The following is a 13681-nucleotide window of genomic DNA, read 5'->3' as shown; positions in this document are numbered from 1 at the left end:
TCCTTAACTCTTCATTAATATCGTGCTCTGAAACATTAGTCTGAACCATATCTGATGAGGTGTTCAGCATGCCGCTCCCTTGCCGTGGTATAGTTATTTTGTTAAATATATTTACCTCCAACTTTCTAATAACAGATTTCACTCGTTCTTCCATGTAAACAAACCATCATCTGCTCAAAATAGGTTTATAAGCTTTGAGCTGCAGTTTCTTTAGAAACTAACAGATGAGTTAGAAAGGCAACCCCAAAAGCTTCCTTCGAGTTATATTGTCCAACTTTTTCACTTTTTGCCCCATTCATATGACAAGACTTTCTTACCTAAATTATCTGACATTAACATCTTAAGAGACTTTGGAACCTCATTCCTCTTGAGAAGTCTTGTCTACATGCAATCAACAAATATTTATCCAGCTACTTATTATGATCCAGCCAGTCATGTACTGGTCGCTGGTCACAGCAGTGAACAAAACAGTCAAAAAGTCCTGCCCTCATTAAAATAGGTCAAAATACAGTGGTATTTTGAAGCTCCTAAAGCAAATGATTTTTTACCTTTTGAGCAAATTATCCAGTATTTCAGTTGATCAAGAAGCTCTTCTGAAGGCTGTTAACTGTTTCAATTAAATGAAGCAGAAACTTGACAGTTGGGTAATGAGCTTCTTGTTTTGAAAGAGGAAACAGATTCCATAGGCCTCAAGGATCACCACTTCCACCCATGGTCTTTCTCGGTGTGTGTGAGTAGACTCGGGTTCAAAAGAGCAATCAAGGGACTTAGGGAATGTGCTCTGAAGTTAGGTACATATTTACAGACTGAAAAACTCAAGTCTCTGTAGTGCAGATTTGAGGTTGAGAAACCTGCTAAAAATTAACACAAAAGCAAAAATACACAACCTATAAATGAAAAACATTATGTGGGAGTGTGGAGGAATTGGGAAGGATATGAGAGATCTGCTTTCTCTGTAGTGGCAATAGTTCTATTTCCCAAATCCCTTGAGGGAAAAAACTGGCTAAAAAAGGGAGGGAGGGTAGTCTGTGGTCACAGAACAGGACAAATGTGCCTGGATCATATGAAGTTCTCGCCTTTGATCTGGACTTCTTATTGACCGAGTTAACTAATCTCAAATACTAGTCAAATATCTTACCAAAAAAATCAAATGGCCCATTACCTCTTTCAGCTCTTTTTATTCATATTCCTACTCTCTATAAAAATTAAAGTTCCAGGACTTTTATTTGAGCTCAGAAAGGCACCAAGTATGAATCTGAATTACACTTTGAAAGATCCACTGGTTGAGTCTCCAGATCCAGGATTGGGATTTCCAGTTACAATAGCCACATTAGAAAGCAAGGAAATAATGCTTGAGGGAGTTCAGCAAACAAACAATGCTGAGTCTATTTTTCTTTAGGCTCCCTAAGGGTTTTCCAAGAGCAACAGGCTCCCTTCCACTTGGAGAGGGCGCCATGGCTGTTAGTGTGGGCTGAGAAAGACACAGTGTTTTCATTTCCCTAGCCAAAAACAGACTTTACCCTAAGAAAATATAAACAATTAATGCTGATGAAAAACAAAGAAGGAACCCTCAGTGGCTGGTACCGCCTCTGAGTCTCCCACCACAGAAACCAATGATCACATAGCTACACCCAGGGACCATTTGCACAGAGTTCATTTATTTATTTTGGGGTTGGCCAGACATCTTCCATGTCTACCAGTAGCTATGGTAATCGCTCCAATTAAGGAAAATGTCGTCTATTTGAAACAGCAGGACGTTAGCTCAGGGCAGACGGCTCCAGACACCGGCAGATATTTCAGTCCTTCAAGCTGTGGGCAGGCCGCTGGGTGGAACATCTTCAAAGAAACATGCGTGAGGGTTTGTTCATGTTCTGGATTCCTAACTGACAGTGTTTCTTTAAGTAGGCTGAGGAATAAGAACAAGCAAAGTAAAGGGTAAAGGCCAAAGAAATGTAATTTTCTTGAAATATTTTTATCCAAACTGTTAAGGAAAATAAACTGCGGGTACTGCCTTTCACTGAGAAGCACATATTGTGTTCTGACTGATTTTATAAATGTCTTCAAACAAAGCAAACACATCCATTTGCTTTTCTCTAAAGACCATTAGGGCAAAATTGCTGAGACATGCTGGAATGTGAGAACCATGGGTCACACTTCATTGATTGTACAATACCTAAGCCAAGACTAATTTAAAAGTCTATAAAATTTTTCACACATCCCTCATATGGATGGATTCATGTGTCAATGTAGAGTTTTCCAAACATGTGGAGAATAATATTCCATTTCCCCCACCTTAATAATTAAGATAGTTATTTATTCTGCTGAAACAATATTTTTATTACTTTTCTTTCCTGTGTCCTCATTTTTATTATCAAAAAAAAAAAGAATCATGAGGGGGTTCCATGGATGGACCAGAACCATTTTACTGTGGGTCCTATTTCTTGCTTGAGTACTTGCTTTGTGACTTTGGTCAACTGAGCCAGTCCTTGAACCCTTTATTCCCAATCTTCAAGGTATACACGAAAGCAGTTAAGGTTCTCTGGAGATTATAGAGTATAGTTTAGAACTGGTTCATGACCTTGAAGAGTGGAAGAGATCAGGTGCAGAAAAAAAGGGAGAAATTTTCAAATGTATACACAAAAAGTGGTGGAAATAAGAAGAAATTTTCATATAAATCTAAAATCGCAGGTAAAATTTGATTATTTTACTTCTGGCTTTGGAATGTGTTTTCGGCTTGCATTTAAAAAATATATATTTTTATTATATATGTTGGAATTGACTTCTAATATTCTCTTACAACTCTAGTTTTGCAGAATCCTGCTATAGGAAAAATGGAGCTGTTCGATGTATTTGTAAAGAAAACTACGCTGGACCTAACTGTGAAAGGTAGGCTAATAAAATTCACTATTATCTGTGTGGGTCAAAGGAATCTCTGTTTCTTGTACTCATCAGCTCTGCTGTGCCCCCATTCAGTAGGTCCTAAGAGGAGGGAGTAGAGGATAGCATTCCAGAACCCCTTGGGCGAGTTCCCCAAATCCCGCGCCCCAGGTACCGCTATAGCAATATGCTCCCCGGGTGTCCAGGCCAGGGCCACATCTCGGGATAAATGGGCAGGCAAGAGTAAAATGAGTAGGCATATTTTGAAAAGATTCCCTAGACGGCTTCGGTAACATTCGTCTCTCTCTCCGTCACTGAGAATCAGTAGTACAATTAACGTTCAAAAAAAAAGAGAGAGAAAGAGAAAGGCTTCCTTGCCTAAATGATCCTTCCTAAACCTAAACCTAAACCTAAACCTAAATAAAAGGTCATTCCTTTATCAGTTAGTGGAGCAATACGTTGAAAAAAGCATGAAGCTATTATTTAACCTTTCTTGACATCATCTCCTCCCCTGAAAAGTAAACCAATTCCATGGGAGTTTGGATTTTCTGAATCTCTCTTTGGTATTTACACTTAACACTCTTTTTTAAGTTGCTCTGGGCTTTGCTCAAACAAGAAAGGCCTTGGTGACTAAGGATACAAGGCTTCCCACTGAATGATCTCCTGGTAAGACAAGTCCCATTCTCTCCACCTGTCGGCTGCCCACAGATTTCTAAGATAAAATGGCTTTTGCTAAAAGATCCTCACAGAGAGGTCTTCTTATTTTTAACAGATATGCCATTAATGTTGCCTTCACCGTTGTGTTTAGGCAGCAAAATGATGTGTGGTGCCATAAAGACAGGGAGGGAAGGGCCAGGAGGGACCGGTCAACATCTAGTCCAGTGTCTGCATCGTGATCACCTCACAACAGCACACACCCAGCTGTCCTGAATGTGGTCACACACTCAGCCTGGGGCTCAAAAAGGATGTAAACCTTAAATTATATCCATCTCAATTCCAAACAAGACACCCTCCATCTCACAAAGAGTAGCTCTGGAACTCTTTTTACAAAGCCACAGTATCTATGGTACAGAGAAAAATCTCTGTACTCGGAGGGCATTGTTACTATGAGTATTAAACGTGCAAAATGTGGATAATTCTGTTGCTAAAGAGTTGTGAGAGTTTTTCCCTTTTTTCTATAAGGGAAGAGGGAAAGTGAAAGCTGAGGGCCCACATGAATTTCATCCTTTAGGAGGAACTGCTAAAGATGATCAGATTACCCTCGCTTGATAAATGTTTGTGACACACTCATTCTGTATTTCCTTTCTTGGGGACCCAGGCATAGGAGGCACCAGATTTACTCATTTTCTGGCTCACTGGGGGTCTCAGAGGATTGATCATCAGCCAGGGATGGACCTTTTCTCCTTAGTGTCTGAGGTTAAACTCAGTTTAGTCTGATAAGGATCGAGCAGTATTAGCAGCTAACGCGTGTTCGATGGCTCCTGTGAGGGGAATTAATTGCCTTAACTAGAGCCCTGCTGACCAAATGCAAGGCCTCCCAAAAGTGAAGTAATCTCGGTCCCTAAGAGCTCAGTCCTGCAAAATCACACAGAGGTGCAGATAAGGGTCCTGTCAGGACAGTGGAGGGCCTGGCACAGGACGGCATGCCCACCTGTAGGCATTGTAGATAATAAACACCCCACCCCACATTGGAGGCTCCTGGAACCTGCCATTTCCCAGTAAGGTTGGATCAGATCTGGTGCTTATTCCAGACCTGGAACAAGAGGGTCGAGGGGAGAGCACTCAACCGGGAAGTGGAGGTAGAGTGTTGAAGAGATTTAGCGCCAGCCTGGCTGAGTTTGTAGCTCAGCTCTAGCCCTTTGAGATCCTCCTGGGCAAGTTATTTGACTCATAAGTGCCAATTTCCACATCTCCAGAGTGGAGAATGAAAACACTCACTTCATAGGACCATTGTAAGGTAACACTGTAAAGTTTTTTGTGTGGCACCTAACACTTAATAAATGCTCAATAAAAATCAACTGGTGACAGTACAAGTCATTGTGATCATTGTCTAGTTTCTGCTGAGATTTCCCTGAATCTCAGCTTCCTTAGCTAGAAATTATAGCTTTGAACTAAATAATGCCGTTTATTGATTGTCTCACGTGTTCTCATTGCTTTACTGTCCGCATCTCTCAGGCTCATAACTACCCTGAGACGAGGGTCATATTTTGTCATTTTGCAAATGAGGAAACTGAGGCTATGGGAGGTGATGGGACTTGTCTAAAGTCACATCTCTGCTAAGTGGGGGAACCAGGATTTGCACAGTGTGGCTAAAAATCTGGATTCTTTCCCTGTCTCCGTGCTGCTTTTCCCAAAGGTCTTCCTAAGGGTCTTCTATTTTAAACATTAATGAATTCATTCATTCATTAATCACTTAATTCATTAGTTAATTTATTAATTAAACAATTAAGGGATTGGGTGAGCCTCTGATATGCAAAAGAAACATTGTTAATCAGTTACTAGGTTCCCTTTGACAGGAGACTGCATCTACAAAGGTGCTGGAAGAAAGCCTCTCTTCTAAAGCCTTGTGTCTGTATGGGGGAGAATCAATTCAAGCAACTTTCTCTGCTCGTTCTCCTTCTCTCTCCTGCCCACCCTTCCTCACACTCTGCTCTTTTAAAGAGAATGTATTGAGGTCTTTTACATCAAAAGTTGACCTGACTTTCCAGAGAACTCTTCCTTGAAATGGCCACACAAGCAGATGGGTGGAGGGGGTAGGGCTGTAATACGTGGAAGACGTGATTTCTTGTCCACAATGAAGTCAAGGCTGAGGGAGGAGGCAAACCTGAAAATCATTCATTACAAGGCCGAAAAAAAGAAAAGCTAAATAGGAGGACAAGCCAAGCCTCTTCAAGAGTGTAGTGGAAGGAGTATTCTTTCCATGGGGGTGCTGGATCATCCCAAAGGAGGTGGCCTTGCCTGCTTTTGACTTGTGTTTGACCTTGGGGCTGAGAGGGGTTTCTGTTTTAACAGCCAGATTGTTAAATTGTCCCAGTTAAGTTTCTTCTAATCTGCATTTTCAACGTATTTGTGAACTTGGACATCTCCACAGGATTTGCATGGGTATCTACTTCAAACAAAGATAAAAATCAGTCCAAACTGAGAACACTCTAGGTGCTTCTGTTCTTAGAGATTATTTAACCAAGTGGTGGTTTTCAAATGTGATTATGTGTAAGTATCTCCCGGAAACCATTGGATTCCTGAGCTCTCTCCAAACTCTCCACGCCCCACTGAAAAAGAACCTCTAGAGGTGAGGCTTGGGGACCCGCATTTTGACTCTCCTTTGGGTTCTCCCATCAATCCTCTCACTGCCTTGTGAACTTCTGCTCTATTTCAACCTTCACTGCCACACCCAAGTAATATAAAACAGTGTTTCTCAAACTGGGGCTCAAGAACCTTAGTGTCTTCAGAAATATTCATGGAGGTTCATGGGCTCTCAGTGAATATTTTCTTAATTTTATGTTCAATTTCAATGATAATCTCGAGGAAAAAGTTAATTGAAACATGCGCTGGACTTTCTATAGTACAATTTTATAATAAAGGGAGATCGGCCTCAGAACTGAGGAGAAAATGACAGTGGATGGTGTGCCAATGACACAGCACAGATGATTGGAGGCTGAATGGCATGACATCAAAGCAAACTGAGTCATCACAGAGCACATGACAGGACATGAATTCGGAACCCAAACAGTCCTCTACCACGTCATGCTGCAAATGGCAACAAGACAACATCATCCATTATCTTGTTAATTTGAATTTGAATAGTTTTATAGTTTTGTTTATGTTTTATTTGGAAAATTTATTTTGGTCTTCAAGATGCATAAAAGCCATAGATATGAGGAGTTTCCACCCAGCTTTATGCTTAAAATATTTAAAGATAATTTAAAAGAACATTAGAAGATTCTATGAAACATATTCTATGAAAATGTTTTCCCTTTCACAGGGATCCATACTACATACAAGTTTGAGAAACATTGGTCTAAAGCATAAAACATGCACCTCTTACCGTACCGTGTAAAACAGCTCAAACATCCTTGTCTTCCCAATGAGTCCGTGTTTCATCCCCTGCCCTGGCCCCTGCCTGGCTCTTTCCCAAAGTCCTTCTCCCACCTCACAATTTAAACTCCATATGTTTGACCTACTGCTCCCCAAATCCGCCAGATCAACTGTAGAGCTTACCACTTGTACTGCATTTAGATGACGATCCTGATGATGATGATAAAAATAATAACTAACATTAATTGAGTGCTTACTGTGTCCCAGGTACTGTTGTAAGCACTTTACCTACAATGATACATTTAAGCCTCAAAAAAAAAAAATTCCTATAAGATGCTATTTTCATCCTTGTTTACAGAGAAAGAAAGTGAGATACAGAGAAGGTAAGACACTTGCTCAAAATCATAGTTTTGTTTTGCTTTTTTAAGCTCTACTATTAAACTATGAGCTTCTCTACAGAAGTAGCATCTTATTCATGTCTCTGTCCACTCTTCCTCCATCACAGTATCAGGCACATGATTGGCACTCAGTAATACTCGTTTCAGTAATACTTTTTTTTTAGTAAAAAACAATAGCACTTTTAGTGTTCTTTTAAAAAGGCACTGTGTAGTGATGAGAGTCAGGCATTTCTTGCCCTGTTTGACCCACCACTTTCCACCCCATGCCAGGAAAACAGAGGAGGGTGACCTAGAATTGAGTGAGTTAAGTCACTGTCCTCTAGCTGAATAGAGGTTGCAAATGGAAGTTATCTGCAGATGAAAATAATTTTAAAATGCACAACCTTCTAGACAAGGGTTTTGCAATTCTCATTCTCATCCCAGTGTGACCTTTTCTCTGCTCCTAAGTAGTACATTTAAAGATGAGGAGCCTGAGACTCAGAGCCATGAGGAGACTTAATCTAAGGTTGCACTATTGGTTAGCGGGAAACCCAAAACCCAAACCCAGGACCCTTAATGTTCAATCCAAAGTTTTCAGTTGATAAACATATATGATCTCGATGCCTCAGTATTCCACATCACCTCCCATGGCAGCTTTAATAATGTACCTTCATCCATTCAATTTGTGGTGGAGTGTGAGACATGCTAAGACCATATGAGGATTTATCATGTGGATCTTGTTGCTTAAGGATCAGGAGAGAAGAATGGGGCAAATTAAAGCAAATCCAAGGGAATCTTAAAACCCTAACAGGAAAGGTTGAACATGGTATCATCAGAAATAATGAGGATGACAGTGGTAATGATTTTGAAGATGGCCTTGATGATGGAAAAGAAGAATAAAGAGGGGGAGGAGGAAGAGAAAGCTAATGTTTATTGATGCTTATTATGATTCAGGGATTTAGTTTGATTCTTTCTGCAGGCACCAAGTTTTTCAAACTTAAGCTATCAACCCCATTATCTGTATAGAATTTTTCTTATGACTCCCTGCTCTCTGCTTTGCCCCATTTCTGGATCTTGCCCTGTGACCTTGAATGGATTACTTACATTTTCCTCCCCTTATTTCCCAGTCTTTCATAGACAAGTTGAGAGCATCTACATGGCACCTACTATGTAACAGGTGCTTTTTTTTTTCCTCATTTAATTTAATCCCAATGGCAGCTACAGAGTGACATCTTTCCCAGAAAGGCTTCTGTACCACTTGGGAGTTTTGGCACCCTTGATAAAGACATTCAGTGACAGATGCATGGCCCTGGGAAGAGAAGCAGAGGAGAGGAAAAGAGCTCCAAAAATTCCCAAAACAATAGTTTTTGGTCAAAATCATCTTTTTTTCCCAAAAAAATCATGTTTTTGCTTTCCATTTTGCCCATATAATATGATCGCTAACTGAAATGACAAAGTTCATATGCCACAGTTCTTTCATTTGCACTGTAAATTAATCAGCTCTATTTTCCCTGAGTGAGTCAAGTCATTAATAAAGCTAGAAATGAGTTTATGGAAGAAAAAAAAAATAGGACCCGGCTACTGGGTACCAGGGCTCCAATGCCAGCTTTAAATCCAACTACTGGTCATTTTGTATCCTTTGTTTTTAACTCTTTGAGGGCAGGAAATGGTGCACTGAGAGCATTTGATTGTTCAACTGTTACAATAATTAACTGATTAATTAGTTAATTCATTAATGCCAGACTGTGGAGTGGAAAGAGCATTAACTTGGAATCCCATAACAGGTCTGAGCCCTGTAGCAGTGAACAAATCGTTTAGCTTCTCTGCACTCTAGTTTCCTTGTCTATAAAAGTAGGGGGTTATAGAGTGCTGTGAGTAAGAATCCTTTGCATGCTCATTCTATAAAATCTGCGGGGTTGATGTTTGTACTGTGACTTCAGAGTTGCCTCTGAACCTACCACCAAAAGATGTTCTTGAAACTCAAAGTAACTCAAAATGGGTGTCTACTGTGACAGAGATTCTGACTTACAGAATAGAGAGTTTGGTTTTCTCTTGTGGTAGATGAGAGGACAACCTATGGAGATCAAATACAGTGGAATTGAACAGAGAAAAGAAAGTAACTGGCATCTGGCTTCTGTAAACTTGGGCAAGTCCCTTCACTCCCGGACCTCAGGATCCCCAGCTACACATTGAGGTGGCAGGTCTGAGTCCCATTTCAGTGAGTCTAAGAGTCTAATATTCCCTGTTTGGTGAACTGCAGCAAAGGATAGAAATTCAATCCAGCCGTGTGTTCCATAGAGGAATGATTTACGCTGACTCGGGGACCAGAGGGTCTGTAAATCAGAAGTGCAAAGACAGGAGTATGAATAACAAAACTCGTTGAACATTTCCTCTTGGGCGGTGTCTCTTTGGGGGGTGTGTAGCACTTATATTCATTCTTATCTTCTTCATAGACCTTGATTTCTAGAGTTAGTGATATTATGTATAATTATGCTTAATTCATTTCTGGTTCTTTCAGTGCATAGGCTGTGTGTTTTTCCTCTTCCTGTCTCTCCACACCTTACATAAAATAGACATGAATTGTCCCTCTGTTGGATGAGTTTACTCATTCATTTATAGCAGCAGCAGTGTGGTCCAGGGTGGAGTGAAGGAAAGAACACCAGGGTCAGAAGGTCTGGGTCTTACGCTGTGGCTTCCCAACTATGTGAGCCTGGAAAACCACAGTAGTCTCTCAGCCTCAGAATGCCGGACCTGTGTGCCCTACCTCCCAGATGTCCATGGTAACTAAATAAACTCACCCAGGTGAAGCGATGAGACACAAGCAAGTAAGGGGTGTAAAGACTGAACATATGCCATCACATACAACTACACCAAAAAACTGAGACGCAGGCATAAAGGCTGGAAGAACATAGGCAAAATGCTGAACAGTGATTTTGTTAGGGTCTTGGGATTACAGGTGGGATATTTTTTTCATTTCTCTATTTTTCAAATGTTCTAAATCATGATTCCCTTACTTTAAATGGAAGCCTTTTAAAAATATAGTGTCTTATTATTACTGGCCAGTTCTTACTGATTTCCTTGGAAAATCCTCCCTTCCTTTCTGCTCCCACGGCCAACGCCCCAGCCCAAGCCCTCCACACCCCACCCTGGTCTCCGTGTTCCAGCCTACACTCCATCCTGCACTCTGAAGCCAACACTGGCTTCCTTCACCACCACTTTCATCACGCTCAAAAATCTTTGCTGGCTCTCTTTCTTTTTGTCTCTCAAGTCAGAACTAACTCCTGTGCCTGACCTTCAGTCTCATGATGGAGTGACCTCACATTCTTTCCAGCCACTCCCGAAGCATCTTCAGTTACAGTCTTAGCTGACTGACTCAGTTAGCCACTCTTCGGCACTAGTTTAGGGTCTACAGCAGAGAGAAGGCCACAGCCAGCCAGCAAACATGTGTTGTTTGGTTCATATGGTATTCTTAAAACGTTTGAGCCAAACTTTAAAAACTGAGATTTCACATAAAAGTCCAGATTTCAACTTTTTTCTTTAAAAATAGGAAGATCTGGCAACACAGATCCTTCCTTCCCTCAAGGCTACAATCTGGAAAGAGTTAACAGGAGCCAAGTAGCATCTGCTCCCTTAGATAGGGCCTGCAGTCCACCACTCGCAGTAGGGCCTCTGCTGGCCCACAGGGCACCTTTGGGAAAAACAGAGAAAGGCATTTCTTCCTCTGGGCAGAGGCAGCCCCACCCAGACTGAACAGCTTGGCAAGGTCAGCAAAGGCTGGATGGATTTCAGTCTCCACTCCTCAGCTGGGCTGGGCTCTCTCATTAAGGGCCCAGCCAGCATGACCCTAGTCACCAGCTCTGCCCCCACAACAAATGCAGTTGAGTTCCTGGCCTCTGTAGTCTCACATATCTAAAAGTTCCAGAAGAATGGCTATCTTGGCTCCAACTCTGTTTATCTGTGGTACTCTCAGCTCTGCCCTCTGCTTTGCCTCCACACTGCCTTCCCTCAGTCACAAGATGGCTGCCAGAACTAAGATTACTACCTGCCTCTTCATTCACCTGCAGATGGAGAGAATGCCTTCCCCCAACCCTTAAACAAGAGTCCTGCGGTACACTCCGATTGAATCACTCCTGAGCCAATCCATTTTGGCCAGGACAATGCCAGGAAATTGGCTCAGGTTTAGGTTATCTGAACAATTCACTATGGCGAGGCAGATGGTGAATTAGACCAATGTTTCTCAATAAAAGTATTGTTAACATTTGGCCAGGACAGTTCTTGGCTGTGCCCTAGTGTTACATCTCATTTAGTACATTTAGCATATCTGGCACCACCCATCATATGCCAGCAGTGCACTCCAGTCATTGAGATTACCAAAAATGCCCACACATTAGTTATATCCAGATACTCCTGTATCTGAAGGTCTGGCAGAACTGAATAGCCTGTGACACAATGAGAAGGGGTGGTTCCTTAAAAACAAAATCTGGTCCTATTAGGAAGATGGGAGATGGGAATCAGTTCTAGGAGAGCAATCCACCATTATTCACTACACTTTCTTCTAGGTGTGAAAGAAGACAAAAAGGAAGAAAAACTATGGATGTTACATCATTAACTTGTGATTCCCCTTCAGGTGTGCTCCTGGTTACTATGGAAACCCCTTGCTGATTGGAAGCACCTGTAAGAAATGTGACTGCAATGGAAATTCAGATCCCAACCTGATCTTCGAAGATTGTGATGAGGTTACTGGCCAGTGTAGGAATTGCTTACGCAACACCACAGGGTTTAAGTGTGAACGCTGTGCCCCTGGCTACTATGGGGATGCCAGAATAGCCAAGAACTGTGCAGGTACAACACTATAAATCCTAAGTCAGCCAGTGGCCACCATGTATGTGATAGTAGCAAGTCCTCTGTCAATACTGAACTTAGATGAATTTACCTTGGGGAAATTTTGCAAGTGCCCCCCTGTCAGTTTTCCAGGGCAATGTACATTCTCAGGAATGTGCATCTCAAACTCACTGGGGGTAGATATTTTTATCAAGGCTACTAATGTAACTTAGCCCATGGGTAGAACGAACCATCAGATAGTAACACAAATTAACTTTTGCCTTATCATCTTATGTCCTTCCAATTTTGATCAAAGAAGTAAATCAGACTTCCATGGATTACCTGTCATTGACCAGAGGACTGAATGAAAGTTTGTAAGGTTCAAATCAGTTTTCTTATTCTGGAAGCTAAGTCCCTTTTTTCAGTTATGCTTGGTAAAATTGACATTTCAGTGAAATAGATTAGCAAGCCAAGGGTACAGTTTAATCATCCCCCAATTCCCTCAAATTATCAGAGTAAATATTTCAGAGATAATATAAGAAATCTTCCAGGTTAGACATTTAGACTGAAATGTACACATTTTATTCATGATTTCTCCAATCCATTTGCCACATAGAGTAGAAGTCTTCAGAAGTAAAGTTAAATGGCCTTCCTCTAGGACTAAAGGAAGGCTGAGATTGAATATTTCTGCTCTTTTGTGACTTGGAGGGACAGGAGGGTGAGGAAGAGGTATTGTGCTCTGGTGGCATGCTTCCATTGGAAATCCTCTCACTGGCACAGATTCCTACTTGAAAAGATTTTAAGTGAAGAGTTTAAAATTGAAAACACGTTTAAAAGGAAACACATATGATCTTCAGAAGTCACGGTAAAAATAAACATGTCTACAAGAAAGAAATGTGCACAGAGGAGTTCTGGGTCCAGTCAGACTAAAGAGAGAGAAAGCAGACGTCGGAAAGAGTGTTGGCAAAATCAAAGCCTTAAATGTTGAGATTCTGATTCTCAAAACATTTACTAAACTTATGTTTAAACTACTTAATTGCAAATCACTCTTAGAAGATAATGTTAGAAACAATAAAGCTTGGTCTTGCTGAACTGTTTAATAAATCTGCATTTTGTGGAACATTAAACAGCTGAAATGTAATAAATGTATGTCCCCCTTGAAGCTAATTTTTATGATTATTCTGTTAAGAGGTGGGGAAAATTCATAATTCTATTCCAGCTTATTGCTAGCATAGATAGCTTAGGAATTCCTTTTTAAATAGTACAGATTAATTTCCACTCTAAAACTCAGTGGAAAATGAACAGTCTGATGAGATTAGGGTTTTGTTTCTATTTTTCTCCAAAAGGCATTCTTGAAAATCATCAGTAGATTAATAATGGGCTCTCAGGTCTTCTAAATTCATGTAAATATGTTCCTAATTCTTTCTACCATATTATTCCCAGCCATCCACTGATAGCTATCATTTGGAGGTTTGGAGTCAGCCTTACCAAGGGTCAAGCGCTGTGGGAGCCAAGAATCTTGGCTTAGACCTCCCCAGCTTTCTTGGCTGGGCTGCTCCTCCCTCACACCT

General features: G+C 41.0%; 1 protein-coding gene across 1 annotated transcript in view; it reads left to right on the top strand.

Annotated features, from left to right (window-relative positions):
* Positions 1–13681, top strand: part of LAMA4 (laminin subunit alpha 4) — a 134973-nt gene that overhangs the window by 48330 nt on the left and 72962 nt on the right. The window contains exons 4-5 of the mRNA XM_004422231.3: positions 2806–2886; positions 11917–12131. Coding sequence (XP_004422288.2) covers positions 2806–2886; positions 11917–12131 — 296 coding nt within the window. The remainder of the gene's footprint in view (positions 1–2805; positions 2887–11916; positions 12132–13681) is intronic.

The sequence above is a fragment of the Ceratotherium simum genome, chromosome 19 (assembly GCF_057802395.1).
Source record: "Ceratotherium simum simum isolate JZ-2026a chromosome 19, ASM5780239v1, whole genome shotgun sequence".
Classification (NCBI taxonomy): domain Eukaryota; kingdom Metazoa; phylum Chordata; class Mammalia; order Perissodactyla; family Rhinocerotidae; genus Ceratotherium; species Ceratotherium simum.
Note: the sequence above shows the minus strand (reverse complement) of the source record. Positions and strands in the feature narration are given on the sequence as shown.